This window comes from Balaenoptera ricei, chromosome 3 (assembly GCF_028023285.1).
Source record: "Balaenoptera ricei isolate mBalRic1 chromosome 3, mBalRic1.hap2, whole genome shotgun sequence".
In the NCBI taxonomy this organism is placed as follows: domain Eukaryota; kingdom Metazoa; phylum Chordata; class Mammalia; order Artiodactyla; family Balaenopteridae; genus Balaenoptera; species Balaenoptera ricei.
The window spans coordinates 108,222,955-108,245,555 of NC_082641.1; the positions used below are offsets into that span (position 1 = coordinate 108,222,955).

General features: G+C 35.3%; 1 protein-coding gene across 1 annotated transcript in view; it reads left to right on the plus strand.

The window, feature by feature from the left end:
* ADAMTS19 (ADAM metallopeptidase with thrombospondin type 1 motif 19) overlaps positions 1-22,601 on the plus strand; it is a 289,571-nt gene that overhangs the window by 196,630 nt on the left and 70,340 nt on the right. Inside the window, exons 15-16 of the mRNA XM_059919450.1 lie at positions 2,712-2,832; positions 9,559-9,639. Coding sequence (XP_059775433.1) covers positions 2,712-2,832; positions 9,559-9,639 — 202 coding nt within the window. The remainder of the gene's footprint in view (positions 1-2,711; positions 2,833-9,558; positions 9,640-22,601) is intronic.

Here is a 22,601-nt window from a genome sequence, read left to right on the forward strand (position 1 = left end):
ACACTCCTTTGAGAATTTGATAAAAGTTTTGGTTTCTTCATATAAAAAACGCATACCTGACCACACATGCACACACACGCATGTACACACATGCTCCAAAATTTGAAAACAGTTACAAGCTATGGATGGATCAATCTGTGGTCCAATAGAAGTCTATAGACTTCTGGATAAAAAGTTGGAAACATCGTGAAACTTAAATGCTTTACCAGCTCTCAGATTCTTTATTTTGCCATCATGCTCTAACATTTAAAGCGTAGAATCATGCAATATAATTGGTATAAGAGACAGTCTTATAATTATGTATTAATTTCCTTTATTCTTTAACAGAATATGGCAGTAGCCTGAAATATAATTTTCATTTGTCTGTTTAAAAATCATGGCAGTTATTTATCTATACATATTTTGTTTTCAAAACTGTATGTTGTGCAATTAAAACTTTTATCTTTATTTCATCATTTTATGTAAATGTCAGATTAGTATATGACTTAAACGAATTTATTTTTCAAAAGAAATTATTTTCCTAACTCTATATGCCAAATATAATAGCTTACATTGCTGTGCTTTTCACTTAACAGTATTGTGTAAGCCAGATCTTTTATAGAGTCCCTAGGTAAACATAAAAATAACAGCAACAACAACAAAAAATTCTACATAAGTGTTATGTGAATCTGATGATTATAATTAAAGTTCTGTGAAATGAATTGTAACTTCTGACAGCATTGGAATACTTCAGGATTCTGGCTTTTTAACTAACATGCTTCATTCGGTCTTTCAGTGTAATTAAAAACATGCTTCCTTTTTTCTTTCTGACAACCTCTGTATACTGGGTTTGGCTAGAGTGTTTTATTTTATCATAAAACATACAGCATTGAAGTTGAATGTAGAATTCTAAACTTGGTGAGTGGACTAAGGAGGGTAATTGAAAATAGACAGCTTTCTCCTGGTGACCCAATTTGGCTCCCTGGCATTTCTATCCTGGAAAAGAATAGAGAAAACTCTCGTCTGTATTATCATGGTACCTGCCACTCTCCAGCCTGCCAGTGGTACTTCAGGTATCTGCCACCAGTTAAACAGTACTGTCTTTTCCAAGTCATTCATCCTCAACTTTTAGAGTTATGTGAGCATATATCATTTAGTGTGGATACTTGAGACTACCAGTTAAAAAATACTAACTCTTTGATTCTTATTTTAAGCTTACGTGATTATTGAGCCATGGCATTATGTCTATCCCTGCCTTTTATTTTAGATTTTACAAACTTACACTATCCCAGTTACAAGGGTTACAAAAAGCTAAGAGACAACTAGGTACTAATTTATTCAATCATTTAACTACTATTTATCAAGTTTACTATATTTGTTGAGAAACAAGTCGGATGCTAGGGATAGAACAATAAAGGCACTTTTTATCATTTCAAAATCACTCTAAACTCTACTCTAAATTTTCTCCTCATTTGTACATGAAGGAGAGACTTTTTCTTTAACGCCAGGACTCTCAGGTCTTTTCATGGCTCCTGATCAGTGAACTCTGGCCATATCTTTGTTGTATTTTGAGAATTTCCTGTGGTGGCCACCTCTTTCATCCAGAAACATTCTCTTCATTTCTCCCTGAATAAGCTTTGATTCGCTGGTCAGAGTTCTCCACTATTGCATTGTTTTGTCTACTTCTTGACACTGATACACACCCTCTTGACAAAAGGAAAGGATGCTGTATTATGCAGGTTTAATGTGATTTTTGCTTTCTTGGGATGTTCATCCTGCAGCTGCATTTTATAACCTGCTCCTTCCCACACCCAACACCACCGACACCAACCACAGAAAAAGACCCTGGTTTTTTTTTTTTTCTGTTTTATGTGATATTTTAAAAATTTATTTAAATAATTGTAACTTGTTATAAATGGATGTAACATCAGTCAGTCTTGCAGCTTCTTCTTGATTAGGGGTGATGGTATAATTCCACCATTTATTTCTGACAGTACAGACATATTAACTTAGGCACTTTGAGTATGCACAACTTTGCAAATTATCATATTTTCTGAACATCAAAGGGAGACCAACATAATTCACTAGAAAAGAGTCAATGATTTAATCTAAGAAGATTCACATTAACATCATTCTTCTGGGAACATATAAAAATTATCCCACTGTTACTGTTTTCTTATAGCAACCATAGGTTGTGAGCAGTTCTTACTCACTCATGTGTTAGATGTCAAAGGAGATGGGGATAGAAGTTTATTGGTGAACTGTAATGAATGTAAACATTTATATTTGGTTTCTACAAAGTTAATATTTAATACTCAGCATCTGCTCTTCAACCACTTTAGGAGTGAAGCCATCCATACGGTGAAGCCTATCTGTTCTATGTTGAGTAGAATGAATTAGATTAATCATATTATATTTAATAGAAATGTGATTTCCTTTGAGATTTATGTAAATTGCATTTGTCTCAATAATAGTTTTCCAAATTGCTTTAGGATACCATTTAATTCTTAATATAAGAAAAATACTTTTATCACTACCCTACTTTGGACAATTTACAGATGGTATTATTTGACATGAGCTTGCTGTATTAGTTTGCACCAGAGAATATGGCATTTTATTCGTTTGTCAAATAATTATGTCTAGTTTGTAGAGACTAGGTTTGTCCGAAAGTAGTGGTTAAAAAAGAAAAGAAAAAGCTCACTTTATGATGTACTGTCATTCTCTTGTTGCAGAAAGTTGGCTGTGATGGTTTATTAGGGTCTCTTGCAAGGGAAGATCATTGTGGTGTATGCAATGGCAATGGAAAATCATGCAAAATCATTAAAGGAGATTTTAATCACACCAGAGGAGCAGGTGATTATTTTTTTATTTTTTCAAGATTAACAACCAAACAATCTCTGGGGACAGATTACATTGAACTTAACTTAGAAATGACAGTTCTGATTCTGTTGAAGACTTTTGTAACGGGTATTGAATGATTTTTCGCAATGACATACAATACATGTGATATGAGCCAGAAATTCTAACAAGCCCATTTCCCAATACTGAAAACATGAAGTCATTTGTTGTGCATTTAATAAATTGGAGCAGCAAGGGAATAATCTAATTTACATTGGCTAATGTTATCAGGTTTCTACAGACCTTATCCTCCAATGCAAATTATTGATGTCTAACAGAGAATAATGATTTGTAACAGCCTGAAGCAACTATTGAGAGTATTAGTCTTCAGGTTTTCAGCTTTCCATTTTCTTTATTTTTTTCCCTAATGTTTTTACTAAATTCAAAAGGAATTAATTTTTTAAAAGAGAGAGTCTATAGCAATGTAGCATGTTGGAAACTATAACAGGGAGTCAGAAGATGTGGGCTGATGTTCCAGATATATTAAGAGAGGGAACATGTCCTCTCTTATTGTCTTTCCTCATCTATAAATACTAATACTCAGGGGATATGAGGATGAACTGATGATGACTGATCTATGTAGTGTGAATTTTAAGGTGATCCACAACAAAAAGTGATATTATCTGTACTGAAATATAATAACCCGCAAATAAGCTTTATATACAGAAAATGCTTTATACTGAAGCCCTCAAGCTTACGGAGAGGAAGCAGACATTTCTATGTTTACGTTAGTGTCTTACCTAGACATCTATCTATTGAACTATCTTAGTATTTATGATTATATTTTCGTTATCATTCATATTCTTACATTACATACATCAACTTTTTCCTGTTTTACATTTCTTGTTCAAATACCAAGACCTGACCTAAAAATATGTATTTGTTTTGATACAAAGAATAAGCCATTTACATTTGAATAATCAAGAAGACTGAGTTCATTCTGGATTTTAAAAAGTCCTTCAGAAAAGAAAATTAGACACAGCCCTCGAAAGCTGAATATAATAACCTTTTTCTAGGCCCCAGCAGAATAAAAGATAAGTGAGCTTGAAGAACTTGAAGGCTAAAAATAACTAAGGCCCAGGGTAAATTGCAGATCAAAATCTCAACCTCCAAAGCTGTGAAAAAAGGTGACAGGTCCTACAAGTCAAAATCTGTCAGAACTCATTTAGAATAGTCAGACGAAGCTGTAACAGGCTCTTATACTTTCGCCTAAGAAGTGCAATTATAATAAGCTTTTCAGCCTGATTGTGATGGGAGACGTTTTTATAGTGCAGAAGTTCAAATCAAGTCTGAAAGACTGAAGAGATTTAAAGACACTAGAATTTTTGAAGACTATTCCTGCATAGTTATTTAATTTGCATGGAAACAGTTCACTGAAGAATACTATTATGCACATTCAGCACTGGTACATTTTTCTTAGTTGTAATAACACTTAATTTTTAAACTAAGCATTGACAACAGAAATAACAGTTAAAAATCAGTAATGCGGTTCATTCTGACTGCAGTTAGGTGGATACATTTTCCCCCCAGATTCCTAATTCAAATCTCCTTTGTTTTTATTGCACTTTAATTTCTACTTTTGTATATTAGTTTTTTTGTAAGTTATATTAATGGCATCTGTTATTTGGAAAAATGTCTAAAATGCCTACGATATTGGGAATATCAGATACTAATAATGTTACTTCCTTACAACAATCTGTCTTCCTTGCAACTCTCTGCTAGCTTAACATTGCTTACAGGGAAGAGACTAGAATTCTTAACTTGGACCATAGGGCCCTGTATGGTATTGTTCCTACTTGTCTCTCTGGCATCATCTCACACCAAGGTCACTTTCCTTCTCTAAGCTGCAGCCACCAGATCTGTTACAGATGTTCAAACTGACCATGCTCTCTCTAGCACCTTGCATTTAAAAATATTGTTCTGTTAGCTTCCTCTTAGCTTTGCCTGGTTAATTCCTAGTGTCACTTAGATCTCAGTTCAAATGTCACTTCTTCAATGAAGTGTTCCCTGAACAACCTCTACCTTCTATCACCAAGTAGTTTAGTGACGCTTACCATATTTGCATCTGTACAGTTCAGTTGTATGGTAATTTTGTAATTTTACACCCTTTGGTCTTTCCTTTCCTGCTAGACTTTAAATATCAGTGAGGAAAAGTATCATGGCTACTGTTGTTCAATACCCTATTCCCAATGACCAGTATAGTGTGTGATCCATTAACATTTGTTAATTTAATTAATAATGAAACATTACATTGTTAAGACTTAAAAAAATAAAAATCTGTATGAGTCCTTAATTATATCGTGGGCTTCATTTACTTGTGACTTTAGGAATGTGGTATTCATTTCTCTTGAGACAATTTTATCCTTGTAGTTTATGGACTTCCTAACATTTCTTGAAGGAATTGTAGCCTTATTTGGTCCAGTTGGCCATGCACACTGTATATACTGTATGAGTAACACAAGTACAGACACATGTGGGTGTTTTCAGTCCCTGTGCTCTATTTAGAGTTTGCTAAATCATTTTTGTTGGAGCTAGAAAATCAACTTAAGAAGAGAATTCTTTTTCCTTAGTACATTTATCATGTCTTTCATTGTAACTTGCCTGGCCAGGGGATAATTTTTTAAGGGATTTTTAAAGGTAAATTGTGTATTTGGCCACTTGTGCAGCTATATAGTTATCAATCTACATTTAGAAGAAGGTGGGCATAAAATCTGTTATTCTTAGTACAAGAGATGATGATACTAATCCTGTACAAGGAACACATGCTCTTAGGCTTTTTATTTGTATGTTTGCCACAGCAATAAGAGAGTCATAGTGTCATGTATTCTACCCTGTGAAATAGTAGCAGCAGGCCATAGCTGGAATCAGACAGATCTGAGTTCAAAGCTTGCGTCAGCTAATTACTGACAAGGAAATCTTGAAAAAGGCAGCTTTTTCTCTACCTTTATTTTCCAATCTATTAAATATCTACCTTGGATGGTATCATTATGGCTAGATGAAATAATTTACATAAATTATCTATAATTGTGACTAGCACATAGCAGTTGTTCAAAATGTGGCATTTATCATTAATAGTACCGAGAAGATAATGATTACTTTGGGCATTTTAAGATGGCTGATTAAGAATGGGATCTCTGGTTATGAAATAGGATCTTCCTATGTACAAAGCAAACTGTCCAGCGTGAGGATCAAATTTATGACCTTGACATCACAGGCTTTATTTCAACTTCTGAGCTCAGCAGTAGCCACTCGTATGTTCACTTCTTTTAAAAATGTGCATTCTCAATTGTGCTAAATGGCTTATTTACTGAAAAATATCGAGAGCCTCAGTCTTTGGCTATCCCTCTTCAAATGTCTTTGCTTAATATTTTTCTTCCTGTCTTTCTTCTTTAAACTCAGTCTAACTCACCTGTCCTCCAAACCTTTTCAATTGAATAATAGAGAATTGCTCTATATTATATATTGCTCTATACTATCTATAGTATATAGATATAACTATAAACTTATATGTAACTGTTGTCCTAAAATACAACGTACCTCTGGGTTTACTGCTAAACTCAAACAGGAATTTACAGTTACTACCTCTCCTCTACTTTTCTCTATCTATTCTTCTTTTTCAGCATCCTGAAACTTATCATCTTCTCCAAACACATTACTAAATTTATTTGCTCAGAGATGAACAGTTACCTCTTGATTGTGACATCCAGTGGACTCTCCTTGGTCACCTTTCTCTTTGATGTCTGTACAGCTTTTTGCACCAACAATTCTTTTTAAAATATTCTAATTCATAAGATACTACTACATCAAAATAGCCAGATCTCTACCTCTCATGATTATTCCTTCTCTGTATTCTTTCCTAATTTTTTTTTCAGTCTCTCTGTTAAAAACCATAGGGCTTCCCTGGTGGCACAGTGGTTGAGAATCTGCCTGCCAATGCAGGAGACACAGGTTTGAGCCCTGGTCCGGGAAGATACCACATGCTGCGGAGCAGCTAAGCCCATGCGCCACAGCTACTGAGCCTGCGCTCTAGAGCCCACGAGCCACAACTACTGAGCCCGCGTGCCTAGAGTCCGTGCTCTGCAACAAGAGAAGCCACCACAGTGAGAAGCCCACACACCACAACAAAGAGTGGCCCACACTCGCCGCAACTAGAGAAAGCCCGCACGCAGCAATGAAGACCCAATGCAGCCAAAAATAAATAAATTAAATAAATTAATTAAAAAAAAAAACATAACTGTCACCGAGGTTGAATCCTTGACTTCTCCTGTCTCTCAGTTTTCTCCGTTAACTCCCATGGCTTAAATTACTGCCTCACAAAGGTACTTCAACAGGCTGACCTTTCCCTGGAGTTCCAGAAGTTCCAGAGTTCTTACTGGATATTTTTACTAGTGTGTTATACTGTTTTGTTAAAAACAAATTGCAAAGCCAAACGTCAGATTATTACCCAAACTTGACTTCCATGTTCCTATAAATGATGGCTGCATTTGCACATAAGTAATAATGAAGAATTGTGTTCAATGTTTATTTCCCCACTTTCTGTTGGTTCTCAAATTCAGAATTTGTTTTCTTTACTATGCCTTCTGGTTTTTCTACCTTAGCCTCTAGCACTCCTGGATTTTTACATTAGCCTCCTGACACTGTTATCTACAACTATATCGCTGGGCATCTTGCATACTGCTGTCAAATAAAGCCTCTCCAAACCAGTATCTAACTACCACATTCCTTGCTGTAGAATGTTCAGTAGCTTCAAATGGATAAATTCAGTGTCCTGGGCATGCATTTAAACTCTCCTACTCTAGCCAAATTCTTACACCTTCTCATTCTGTCAGAATTATTATATTTATGTGGTCCTAAAAATACCACTTACTATTTACTTTTCTTTACATCCAGTGAACTCATTCTTTTCCTGTATGTAGTTGACTCTTGAATAACAAAGGTTTGAACTGCATGGGTCCATTTATATGTGGATTTTTAAAAATAGTAAATACTATAGTACCACACGACCTGCAGTTGTTCGAATCTACGGATGTGGAACCACGGATACAGAGGGTTCACTATTTATTATACTCAGATTTTTTACTGCATGGAAGATCAGTGCGCTTAAACCCTGCATTGTTCAAGGGTCACCTGTATATCCAAATTCTATCCATTCTTCAAAGACAGTTAATCTATTTGCTTCTTTATGAAGCTTTCCTTGACTATATGAAATGTTCTCTCCTCTGAATCATTGTGATTCCTGCTGATGGGAGTGTTTCTCAAACATAAGTAATGTATATAACCATTTAAAAGAAAAAAAGGAAAAAAATCCCACTTCTGTGAGTTAAAATAGCAGCGAAACTTTTGAGTATTGATGTGATCAGAGAAGGGGGACAGTTTAAACAACATTGATTTACATTCTTCAGCAGGGAATTAACCATATTATTTTGAATATGATCTTTTTAACATAAATTTGGAAGTTTTATTTAACTCATTTTTATGTAAGATATTTGTGCCTTGTCTTTCTAATTCAATTATAAGCTCATTGAGTACACAGACTTTCTTACCTTACTTCAATATACCAATAGACAGTAAACATTTGTTTCCATTTTCATTGCTGCATATTGTGTTTATGTAACAAAGTGGAAGTGCTTGTATGATTTGGTGTTACTAAAAATGGTTAAATTGAGTAAGTAGTATTTGCTAATGGAAATGTTGATTTGAAAAGCACAGACCTCTAATCCCAGGCACTGCCACCAGGTGGGGTGTCTGTTACCTTTTGGTAAACACCAAATAATTGTCAACAGTTTCAGGAATTTGAATTATTGATCAACAGGAGACAACTCTGGGATTAGCTGTTATACCTTTTTAACGTAGCTTTGAAATTAGACTTTTATCAGGGCTATATGTAGCTACACAGAAGTACTAAGAAGACTATTAAATGTTATTTTAATATAATTTTAAAGCATAACTATTCAGCCAAAAGTTGGCATCTGCTCTTTTCTGCACCAAATGAAGTCTTGATTTTGACTTTTTATGCACACTTTCTCTTCTATCCAGCTTTATCTTACCGTCTTATTTCACTTCAAGCATTGCATTCCTAACCACTGCTGAAGAATATTTCCTAAGAAACACCTAATTGTATCTTGCTCCTAGCCGTCGGACACCTTCCAGGGTGACACCAGATTGCTTGGTGTGGCCTTACACTTCTCTCCAGCCCCAGATTAAAAACCCTTGGTTAATCTTCCAGAGAGGGCTTGGTCTCTCTTGTCCTATACTCAGCTACTTCAGGGACCAGACATCCACCATCTGTATGCTCTCCAGCTATGTTTGCTCCTTCCCCACACTTTCTAACTTAAAGGAGTTCCATGAGCAGAACTTAAGGTTATTTGCTCTGTTCCAAGATTCACTGTGTTTCTAACCAGGCTGTCCCATTGTGCTTTTTTCTCACCTCATAATTCATAAGCTGTCAGGGAGCTTTACAGTCACCTACTTGCTCTTGATAGCGTTGTATTCTCAACGTTTTTCCAAGAAACTTCTCCACTTGAACCTATGACAGCTTTTATACATAATTTTTTTTCTTTACATAGGTATTGAAGTATCACAGCAAAAGCCAAAACCAAAAGAAAAATAGGGCAAGTCAATGAAGAAAAGAGGAATTAGAAAAAACTCAAGATGTATTTCATGTTTTATTGACTCTTACAGGTTATGTAGAAGTGTTGGTGATACCTGCTGGAGCAAGAAGAATCAAAGTTGTGGAGGAAAAGCCGGCACACAGCTACTTAGGTAACCTGTGTTACAGATGCAGAACCCATGCAAGTCCAAGCTTAGCTGCCCTGCCCTGAGAGTTCTCTTATGACCAAGACATCAGTGTGTTTCTAGTTACATGTTTGAATTTCCCAGGAAGTACCTCTTGTCATATCAAGTAGGAATTTTTTCCTTCCCTCCCAGGGACTTCCCAGGAGCAAAAGCAATCTGGTTGTCTCTATGTTTGGTGGGGGTGGGTGTTATAAATTACTTCTGCATGTTAGTCCATGTTAGGAAACAAACACTCATTGGGGGATTTGGGTATGTTTTATTTCATATATATATATATATATATATATATATATATATATATTTAATATATTTATTTCATATATGCATGAACATAAATGTATACATATTCATGTTTACTGCATGTGCAAATGCATACATCAATGTGTGTGTATATATATAATGATTGCTCTATAATTTGGAAATCTTGTGGGATTCTTAAAAAAATTTCTATGTACTAAAAGGACTTCCCCTTTTAACGGAAGACAATGCTCTCTTTTGCCTCACTTCAGGTGTACTCATCTATGAAGAAAGTATTTTTTAAAAAATTTTTAATAGAAAAAGTTGACTTGCAATATTATGTAGTTTCAGGTATACTGCATAGTGCTTTGACATATGCATACATTATGAAATGGTCACCACCATAAGTCTAGTAACCATCTGTTCCCAAACGAAGTTATTACAGTGTTATTGACCATATTCCTTTTGCTGTATATGGCAGGACCTTGACTTGCTAATTTCATTACTGGAGGTTTTTTTTTTTTTTAATTTTATTTATTATTTATTTATTATTTTTTTTTGGCTGTGTTGGGTCTTCGTTTCTGTGCGAGGGCTTTCTCTAGTTGCGGCGAGTGGGGGCCACTCTTCATCGCGGTGCGCGGGCCTCTCACTATCGCGGCCTCTCTTGTTGCGGAGCACAGGCTCCAGACGCGCAGGCTCAGTAGTTGTGGCTCACGGGCCTAGTTGCTCTGCGGCATGTGGGATCTTCCCAGACCAGGTCTCGAACCTGTGTCCCCTGCATTGGCAGGCAGATTCTCAACCACTGCGCCACCAGGGAAGCCCATTACGGGAGGTTTTTACTTCTTAATACTCTTCACCTATTTCATGTACCCCCTGCCCTCTCCCTCTGGCAGTCAACCCTTTGTATCTAAGAGTTTCTTTTTGTTTTGTTTGTTTTTCTTGTCTGACTGCTATGGCTAGGACTTCCAATACTATGTGGAATGAAAGTGGTGAGAGTGGGCATCTTTATCTTGTTCCTGATCCTAGAGGAAATGCTTTCACCTATTCACCATTGAGTATGATGTTGGCTGTGGTTTTGTCATATCTGGCCTTTATTATGTTGAGGTATATTCCCTCTATACCCACTTCATTGAAAGTTTTTTTTATCATAAATGAATGTTGAATTTTGTAAAAAGCTTTTTCTGCAGCTATTGAAATGGTTATATGATTTTTATTCCTCAGTTTGTTTACATGATGTATCACATTGATTGATTTGTCGATATTGAACCATCCTTGCAAATCTGGGATAAACCTCACTTAATCATGGTGTAATATCCTTTTAATGTATTGTTGAATTTGATTTTCTAATATTTTGTTGAGGAGTTTTGGATCTATATTCATCAGGGATATTGGACTGTAATTTTCTTTTTTTCTGGTGTCTCTGTCTAGTTTTGGTATAAAGGCAATTCTGGCCTCACAGAATGAATTTGAAAGTGTTCCTTTCTCTTCAATTTTGGGGAATAGTTTGAGCAGGATAGGCATTAACTCTTCTTTAAATGTTTGGTAGATTCACCTGTGGAGCTGTCTGGTCTTTGACTTTTGTTTACTGGAAGTTTTTTGATTACCGAATCAATTTCATTACTGGTAATTGGTCTTTCTTACTTTTTATTTCGTCCTGATTCAGTCTCAGGAGATTGCACATTTCCAGGAATTTATTCATTACTTATAGGTTGTCCAATTTATTGATGTATAATTATTTATGGTAATCTCTTATGATCCTCTGTATTTCTCTGGTGTTAATTGTAACTTTCTTTTCATTTATGATTTTATTTAATTGGGCCCTTGAGAAAGTATTTTTAAATTTTTAAGTACTGCTTCTGGAAAAAAATTCTATCAGCTATTTTAATTAGGCCAGTTAATGATTTTTAAATATATGAAAGAAAATATTATGTTGTCAAAATACATATTGCTTATAAATTAATATTTCAAGCTAATTAAGTCATGCAAAATGATCTTTTATAGTCATGGCATCCACAGATAGAGGTATCTAATGTGATATGGCTGGAAAAAGACTAAATATTTTCCCAGAATTTAAACATTGTATTTATATATATTTTTTTAATTTTTATATTTTTATGTTATATTGGAGTATATTTGATTTACAATGTTGTATTAGATTTAGGTGTACAGCAAAGTGATTCAGTTATACATATACATATATCTATTCTTTTTCAGATTCTTTTCCTATTTAAGTTATTACAGAATATTGAGTAGAGTTCCCTATACTATACAGTAGGTCCTTGTTGATTCCTATTTTATATATACTAGTGTGTATATGTTAATCCCAACCTCCTAATTTACGCCCTCCCCCTTTTTTCCCTTTGGTAACCATAAGTTTGTTTTCTAAGTCTGTGAGTCTGTTTCTGTTTTGTAAGTAAATTCATTTGTATCATTTGTTTAGATTCCTCATGTAAGTGGTATGATATTTGTCTTTCTCTGACTTCACTTAGTATGAAAATCTCTAGGTCCATCTATGTTGCTGCACATAGAATTATTTTATTCGTTTTTATGGCTGAGTAATATTCCATTTATATATGTACCAGCATCTTCTTTATCCATTCATCTGTTCATGGACATGTACACTGCTTCCATAGCTTCACTATTGTAAATAGTACTGCAATAAATATTTAGGGTGCATGTATCTTTTTGAATTAAGGTTTTCTCCAGATATATGCCCAGGAGTGGGATTGCTGGATCATATGGTAGCTCTATTTTTAGTTTTTTGAGGAACCTCCATAATGTTCTCCATAGAGGCTGTACGAATTTACATTCCCACCAACAGTGTAGAAAGGTTCCCTTTTCTTCACATCCTCTCCAGCATTTATTGTTTGTAAGGTTTTTGATGATGGACCATTCTGACTGGTGTGAGGTGATACCTCATTGTAGTTTTGATTTGCATTTCTCTAATAATTAACGATGTTAAGCATCTTTTCATGTGCTTTTGACCATCTGTATGTCTTCTTTGGAGAAATGTCTATTTAGATCTTTGGCCCATTTTTGGATTGGGTTGTTTGTTTTTTACATATTGAGTTGCGTGAACTGTGTATATTTTGGAGATTAATCCCTTGTCAGTTGCATCATTTGCAAACATTTTCTCCCATTCTGTGGGTTGTCTTTTCCTCTTGTTTATGGTTTCCTTTGCTGTGCAAAAGGTTTTAAGTTTAATTAGGTCCTGTTTGCTTATTTTTGTTTTTATTTTCATTACTCTAGGAGGTGGATCCAAAAAGATATTGCTGCAGTTTATGACAAAGTGTATTCTGCCTATGTTTTCCTCTAAGAATTTTATAATATGCAGTCTTACATATAGGTCTTTAATCCATTTTGAGTTTATTTTTGTATATGGTGTTAGAGAATGTTCTAATTTCATTCTTTTACATGTAGCTGTCCTGTTTTCCCAGCGCCACTTACTGAAGAGACTGTCTTTTCTCCATTGTACATCCTTGCCTCCTTTGTCATAGATTAGTTGACCATAGGTGTGTGGGTTTATTTCTGGGTTTTCTATCCTGTTCCATTGGTCTATATTTCTGTGTTTGTGCCAGTACAAAACTGTTACTGTAGCTTTATAGTATAGTCAGAAGTCAGGTAGCCTGATTCCTCCAGCTCCATTTTCCTTTCTCAAGATTGCTTTGGCTATTTTGGGTATCTTGTGTTTCCACACAAATTTTTAAATTTTTTGTTCTACTTCTGTGAAAAATGTAATTGGGAATTTGATACAGATTACATTGAATCTATAGATTGCCTTGGGTAATATAGTCATTTTGACAATATTGATTCTTCCATTCAAGGAACATGGTATATCTTTCCATCTGTTTGCCTCATCTTTGGTTTCTTTCATCAAAGTCTTTTAGTTTTCAGAGTACAGGTCTTTTGCCTCCTTAGGTAGCTTTATTCCTATGTATTTTTTTCTTTTTGATGTGATGGTAAATGGCATTATTTCCTTAATTTCTCTTTCTGATCTTTCATTGTTATTGTATAGAAATGCAACAGAAACCTGTGTATTAATTTTGCGTCCTGTAACTTTACCACATTCATTGATGAGCTCTAGAAGGTTTCTGGTAGCATCTTTAGGATTTTCTATATATAGTACCATATCATCTGCAGACAGTGACAATTTTACTTCTTTTCCAATTTGGATTTCTTTTACTCCTTTTTTCCTCTGATTGCCGTGGGTAGGACTTCCAAAACTATGTTGAATAAAAGTGGCAGGAGCGCACATCCTTGTCTTGTTCCTGATCTTAGAGGAAATACTTTCAGCTTTTCACCATAGAGTATGATGTTAGCTGTGGGTTTGTCATATATGGCTTTTATTATGTTGAGGTATGTTCCCTCTATGCCAACTTGCTGGAGAGTTTTTATCATAAATGGGTGTTGAACTTTGTCAAAAGATTTTTCTGCACCTATTGAGATGATCATATGGTTTTTATTCTTCAATTTGTTAATGTCATGTATCGTACTGATTGATTTGTGGACACTGAAAAATCCTTGCATCCCTGGGATACTCCCACTTAATCATGGTGTATGATCCTTTTAATGTATTGTTGGATTCGGTTTGCTAGTATTTTTGGGTCTATGTTCATCAGTGATATTGTTCTGTAATTTTCTTTTTTTGTGGTATCTTTGTCTGGTTTTGGTATCAGGGTGATGGTGGCCTCATAGAATGAGTTTGTGAGTATTCCTTTCTCTGCAGTTTTTTGGAATAGTTTTAGAACAGTGGTTGTTAACTCTTCTCTAAATGTTTGATGGAATTTACCTGTAAAGCCAGCAAAAGTCCTGGACTTTTGTTTGTTGGGAATTTTTTAATCACAGTTTCAATTTCATTACTTGTGATTGGTCTGTTCATATTTTCTATTTCTTCCTGGTTCAGTCTTGGGAGATTGTACCTTTCTAAGAATTTGTCCATTGCTTCTAGGTTGTCCATTTTATTGGCAAATACTTGCCTATAGTAGTCTCTTATGATCCTTTTTATTTCTGTGGTGTTGTAACTTTTCCTTTTTCATTTCTAGTTTTATTAATTTGGGCTTTCTTCCTTTTTTCTTGATGAGTCTGCCTAAAGGTTTATCAATTTTGTTTATCTTTTCAATGAACCAACTTTTAGTTTCATTGATCTTTTCTATTGTTTTATTCATCTCTATTCCATTTATTTCCACTCTGATCTTTATAATTTCTTTCCTTCTACTAACTTTGGGTTTTGTTTGTTCTTCCTTCTCCAGTTGCTTTAGGTGTAAGGTTAGGTTGTTTATTTGTCATTTTTCTTGTTACCTGAGGTAAGATTGTATTGTTATAAACTGCCCTCTTAGAACTGCTTTTGCCACATCCCATAGGTTTTGTTTCATCATGTTTTCATTTTCATTTGTCTCTAGATATTTCTTGATTTCCTCTTTGATTTCTTCAGCGATCAATTAATTATTTAGTAACATATTGTTTAGCCTCCATGTGTTTGTATTCTTTTGCAGTATTTTTCTTACACTTGATTTCTAATCTCATAGCGTTGTTTTCAGAAAAGATGCTTAATATGATATCAGTTTTTTTTAATTTATTGAGACTTGCTTTATGGCCCAGCATGTGATCTATCCTGGGGAATGTTCCATGTGCATGTGAAAAGAATGTGTATTCTGCTGCTTTTCTATAAAATGTTCTATCAATATTAAATAAGTCCATCAGGTCTAATGTGTCATTTAGGGCCCGTGTGTCCTTATTGATTTTCTGTCTGGAAGATCTGTGCACATCTGATGTAAGTGGGGTGTTACAGTCCCCCACTATGATTGTGTTACTGTTGATTTCTCCTTTTATGGCTATTAGCATTTGCCTTATATATTGAGGTGCTTCTGTGTTGGTTGCATATATATTTACAATTGTTATATCTTCTTCTTGGATTGATCCCTTGATCATTATGTAGTGTCTTTCTTTGTCTCATGTAATAGCCTTTATTTTAAAGTCTCTTTTGTCTGACATGAGTATTACCACTCCAGCTTTCTTTTGATTTCCGTTTGCATGGAATACCTTTTTCCATCTTCTCACTTTCAATCTGTATGTGTCCCTAGATCTGAAGTGGGTCTCTTGTTGACAGCATATATACGAATCTTCTTTTCATATCCATTCATCCACTCTATGTCTTTTGGTTGGAGCATTTAATCCATTTACATTTAAGGTAATTATCAATATGTATGTTCTTATTGCCATTTTGTTAATTGTTTTGGATTTGTTTTCGTAGGTCTTTTTTCTTCCATTCCTCTTTTATTATCTTCTCTTGTTATTTGATGACTATCTTTAGTGTTGTGTTTGGATTCCTTTTTCTTTTTTATGTGTATAGCTATTGTAGATATTTGGTTTATGGTTACCATGAGCTTTTGATATAGCAGTCTTTATATAGACAAGATTGTCTTAAGTTGCTTGTCTCAATTTCAAATGCATTACTAATATCCTGCATTGGTACTTTCCTCACAGTTGCTGGTTTTGATATCATATTTGTGTGTGGATGATTTCCTACCTTTACTCTATGTTTGCCTTTACCTGTGAGCTTTCCCATTCGTGTTTTTCTTCTTTCTAGTTGTGACCTTTTCTTTTCTGCCTAGAGGAGTTCCTTTAGTATTTGCTGTAAAGCTGGTTTGGTGGTGCTAAATTCTCTTAGTTTTTACTTGTTTGGAAATCTTTTGATTTCTCCATTGAATCTGAATGAGTGCCTTGCTGGGTAGAGTATTCTTGGTTGCAGGTTTTTCCTTTTCATCACTTTAAATATATCATGCCACTCCTTTCTGTCCTGCAGAGTTTTTGCTGAAAAATCAGCTGATAACCTTATGGGGATTCCCTTGTATTTTATTTGTTGCTTTTCAAGTGTTGCTTTTAATATTTTCTCTTTGTCTTTAAGTTTTATCAATTTAATATGTGTCTCAGTGTGTTCCTCCTTGGGTTTATCCTGTATGGGACTCTGCACTTCTTGGACTTGGGTGACTGTTCCCTTTCCCATGTTAAGGAAGTTTCAGCTATTGTCTCTTCAGATATTTTCTCAGGTCCTTTCTCTCACTTGTCTCCTTCTGGGACCCACATAATGTAAATGTTGGTGTGTTTCATGTTGTCCCAGAGGTCTCTTAGGCTGTCTTCATTTCTTTTCATTCTTTTTTCCTTATTCTGTTCCACGGCAGTGATTTCCACCATTCGGTCTTCCAGCTCACTTATCCGTTCTTCTGCCTCATTTTTTCTGCTATTGATTCCTTCTAGTATGTTTTTCATGTCAGTTATTATATTGTTCATTTCTGTTTGTTTATTCTTTATGTCTTCTAGCTCTTTGTTAAACATTTCTTGTATCTTCTCAGTCTGTGCCTCCATTCTTTTTCCGAGATCTTGGATCATCTTTACTATCATTACTCTTTATTATTTTTGGGGTAGATTGCCTATCTCCAGTTCACTTCATTGTTCTTCTGGGGTTTTATCTTGTTCTTTTATCTGGAACATATTCCTTTGTTGTCTCATTTTGTCTAACTTTCTGTGATTGCCATTTCTGTTCCGTAGGCTGCAGGGTTGTAGTTCCTCTTGCTTCTCGTGTCTGCCCCCATCTCGCTGGGATTTCTTCTTTGTCTTTAGATGTAGAATATCTTTTTTGGTAGATTCCCGTCATTTTTGTCAATGGTTATTCAACAGTTTATTGTGACTTTGGTGTTTTCTTGAGAGGAGTTGCACTCTAGTTCTTCTACTCAGCTGTCTTGTCTCCAACCTAAAAATCTGTTTATCAAAAAATTAGCCTCATTAACAGGTCTTCCACAAGGTCACTCTTAATGATGTCCTTTATTCATTTAACTGCCTTAATCAGCACTCACTGCTTCAGCAAAATTCAGCTATACACATAGGCTATAATTCCCAGGCTCCTATGAAAGAAATTCAGCTTCAGTTTCTGTCCACTGCAGGTGTGTAGCTGTTTAAGCCAGTGTTAAATTTACACTGTTCTGTCTCCTCCCCAGGTGATAAGGAAGGGGGATGTGAAGACCAGCATCCTTAAAATTCTGTGGCTGTCTCTCTGCATTCAACAGATCAAAAGCCATAAACACTGTATTTATATTATCTTTAAAGAAAACTTTTGTGTCTTTTTTTCCTTCTTAACAAAATTATTTCCTCCTTATTCTTTCTCAAATCAGAAATAATGTCCCAATAGGGAAACACTTTGTACATGAAAAAATAACCCAGTATTGTTACGTGATTGTTTCTGCTCTGTAAAATTAAAAATGGTCTATACTTGGATCAAATCATTTTTCACATTAGGGTTTGCTTTCTAGGAGTAGGAAAATTTGAGGAAAGGGGACAATACAAGAAATTTATTTATTTGTTTGTTTGTTTGTTTTTTGGCTGTGTTGGGTCTTCGTTGCTGTGTGCGGGCTTTCACTAGTTGCGGCGAGTGGAGGCTACTCTTCATTGCAGTGCACAGGCTTCTCATTGTTGTGGCTTCTCTTGTTGCAGAGCACGGGCTTTAGGCACACGGGGTTCAGTAGTTGTGTCTCTTGGGCTCTAGAGCGCAGGCTCAGTAGTTGTGGTGCACAGGCTTAGTTGCTCCGCGGCATGCGGGATCTTCCCGGGCCAGGGATTAAACCCATGTCCCCTGCATTGGCAGGCGGATTCTTAACCACTGCACCACCAGGGAAACCCAAGAAATTTTTTTATCATGTGACACACTCATTAGTTGGTCATTATTAATATATAAATTTTATCTATTTTTACCTGCTGTGGTTTTTAAATGCATTTTAAATGCAAGTAAATCATCCCATATATCCAAATACAGATTAATACCCATTTTTGGAGATGCTGTGTAAAATTGAGACAGTTTTAATACATTTGTTTAATAGTAGACAATTGGCAATTACATTTGGGAATATGTTTTCTTCTTTTCCAAGCTGGAAAGGAATATAGGTGTCTCAAATGGAGTTTTCTCAAATTCTACAAAACCCCACATTGTGCTCTGATTTTTAATACCCTAGCAAATGTGGCTAAATACACCTACCATTTTTACAAATTTGACAGCTCCATGCTCCCTCTAATTCCTTATTAACCAGGGTCTTCAACCAATCCTGTCTTGTTTTTAATCTCTCCTTGACAATAAGTACGTTTGTCAAGGACAGCAAATGCCCTCTTTTGTTGGACTCTCAATCTCTACTTGGTTTCCCAGTGTTCCCATACTGTGGAACTCAAGCCTGGACCCTGCTCTCTGCTCTGCTCTGCTCTCTGCCTAGGGTACCACATTTGACTCCTTTGCTTTACATTTTTTGTTTGATGTAAATTATCAGATTCTCATATGTGCCTCAGAAATAATGTCTAAATCAAAAACTTTATTTTTATCTGTACTGAAACCTCTTCTTAGTTTTCCCCACTATAGTAAAGGTCACTGTATTAGTGTCCTATGACTGTAGTGATGATTACCACAAAGCTGGTGGTATAAAACAACGGGAATGTATTGTCCCACAGTTCTGGAGGCCATAGTCAGTTTTACTGGACCAGAAATTAAGGTGTCTGCAAAGCTGTGCTCTCTCTGGAGTCCCTAGGGTGTCATCCATTCCTGGCCTCTTCCAGATTCTGGTGGCTACCAACATTCTTTTGCTTGTGACCACAACACTCCAACATCTGCCTCCCTAGTGTCATTGCCTTCTCTTCTTTTTCTGTGTTCAGACCACTCTCTTCCTACCTCTTATAGGCTACATGTGATTGCATTTTAGGCCCACTTGGGTAATCCAGGATAATCTCCCCATCTCAAGATCCTTAATTTAATCTTATTTGCAAAGGTATTTATTTGCCATATAAGATAGCATTCATGTTCCAGGGATTCAGATGTGGGTATCGTTATTCCCCTTCAAAACTTTTTTTTAGGGGCTTCTCTGGTGGCGCAGTGGTTGAGAATCCACCTGCCAATGCAGGGGACCCGGGTTTGAGCCCTGGTCTGGGAAGATCCCACATGCCATGGAGCAACTAAGCCTGTGCGCCACAACTACTGAGCCTGCGCTCTAGAGCCCACAAGCCACAACTACTGAGCCCGCGCAGCAAAGAAGACCCAACGCAGCCAAAAATTAATTAATTAAATAAATAAATTTAAAAAAAAAACAAAAAACAAAAACTTTTTTTTACACTGTGGTAGAATACATGTAACATTATATTTACCATCTTAACTATATTAAGTGTACAGTTTGATAGCATTGAGTACGTTCACTCTGGTGCTCAACCACCACCATCCTTCTCCAGAACTCTTTTCATCTTGTAAAACTGAAACTCTGTACCCATTAATAGCAACTCGCCATTCCCCCCTCCTCCCATCCTCTGGTAACCTCCATTAGTTTTTCTATCTCCATGAATTTGACCACTCTGCGTACCTCATGTATATGGAATCATACAGTAACTGTCCTTTTATGATTGACATATCTCATATAATAATGTCCTCAAGATTTATCCATACTGTAGCATATGTCAGCATTCCCTTCCTTTTAAAGGCTGAATATTATTCCAATGTATGTGTATAACACCTTTTGCTTATCTATTCATTCATCCATGGATCCTTAAGTTGCTTCCACATTGTAGCTATTGTGAATAATGCTGCTATGAATATGGGTGTACAAATATCTCTTCAAGACCTGGCTTTTCATTCTCTTAAGTATATACCTAGAAGTAGAATTACTGGGTGATAGACTAATTCTATTTTTAATTTTTTGAGGAACTGCGTAACATTTTCCACGGTTGCTGTACCATTTTCCATTCCTACCAACAGGGTGCAAGGGTTCCAGTTTCTCTATATCCTCACCAACACTTGTTTTCTGTTTATTTTGAATGTAGCCATCCTAATGGCTATGAGGTGATATCTCATTATGGATTTGATTTGCATTTCTCTAATGATTAGTGATATTGAGCATCTTTTCATGTGCTTGTTGGTTTTGTATAACTTCTTTGGAGAAATATCTCTTCAGGTCCTTTGCCCATTTTTAAATTAGGTCCTTTGCCCATTTTTTAATTAGGTTGTTTGATTTTTTTGTTCATGAGTTTTTAGGAGTTCTTTATATATTCTGGATTCTAATCCCTTATCAGATTGATTTTCAAATATTTTGTCCCATTCTGTAGCTTTTTACTCTGTTAGTAATGTCTTTTAATGTACAAAAGTTTTAAGTTTTCATGAAATTTGTCTATTTTTCTTTTATAATCTGTGCCTTTGGTGCAATGTCCAAGAAATCATTGTCAAATTCAATGTTGTGGAGCTTTTGCATATTATTTTCTTCTAAGAGTTTTATAGTTTTAGGTCTGACATTTAGATCTTTGATCCATTTGGAGTTAAATTTTATATGTGGTATTAGTTAAGGGTTCAACTTCAGTTTTCTGCATGTGGATACTCAGTTTTCCCAGGACTACTGGTTGAAAGACTGTCCTTTCTCCATTGAATGATCTTGGCACCCATGTCGAAAATCATTTGGCCATATTTGCAAAGGTTTATTTCTGGGATCTCTGTTCTATTTCCTTGGTTTATATGTCTGTTTTCATGCCAGTAGCACAGGGTTTTGATTACTGTAGCTTTCTAGTAAGTTTTGAAACCAGGAAGTGTGTGTCTCCAGCTTTGTTCCTGTTTTTCAAGATTGTTTTGGCTATTCATGGTCTCCTGAGATTCCCTATAAATTTTAAGATAGGTTTTTTTCTTCATTTCTGCACAAAAGGCCATTGGGATTTTGATAGGGATTCCATTCAATTTGTAGGGCACTTTGGATAATATTGACATCTTAACAATATTAACTCTTCCAATACATGAACCTGGAATGTGTTTCCATTTATTTACATCTTCTTTAATTTCTTTCAGAAATGTTTTGTAGTTTTCATTGTATAAGTCTTTCACCTCCTTTGTTAATTCCCAAGTATTTAATTCTTTTTGATGCTATGCTATTGTAAATAGAAATGTTTTCTGAATTTCCTTTGTAGATCGTTCATTATTAGTGTATAGAAATTGAATTGCTTTTTGAGAGTTGACTTTATATCCTGCTACTTTGCTGAATTTATTTATCAGTTCTACTGGGCTTTTTGTAAAATCTTTATTGTTTTCTACATATAAGATCATATCATCTGCAAACAATAATAATTTTACTTCTTCATTTCTGATTTAGATGGCTTTTGTGCTCCTGAATTCAGTTTGCTAGTATTTTGTTGAGGATTTTGCATCATTGTTCATAAGGGAAATTGATCTGTAGTTTTCTTCTTTTGTAATGTCTTAGTCTAGGTTTGATATCTGGAAAATGCTGGCCTCATAGAATGAGTTAGGAAGTATTCCCTCCACTTTGATTATTTTTAAAATTTAAGGATTTGTGTTAGATCTTTAAATGATTGGTAGAGTTTACCACTGAAGCCATAAGGTCCAGTGCTTTTCTTTGGCAGGATATTTTTGATTACTGATTCAGTCTCCTTACTAGTTATAGGTATGCTTATAGGATTTCTGTTGCTTTGTGATTCAGACTTGGTAGGTTTTGTGTTTCTAAAAATTTGTTCATTTCATTTAGATTTTCCAGTGTGTTAGCATACAGTTGTTCATAGTACTTTCTTATAATCCTTTTTATTTCTTTAGCATCAGTTGTAATGTCCCCACTTTCATTTCTGTCTTTTTTTTTTTTAGTTGTCTTTTTTTCATTCTTTTTTAGCCAGATAGCTAAAGGTTTGTC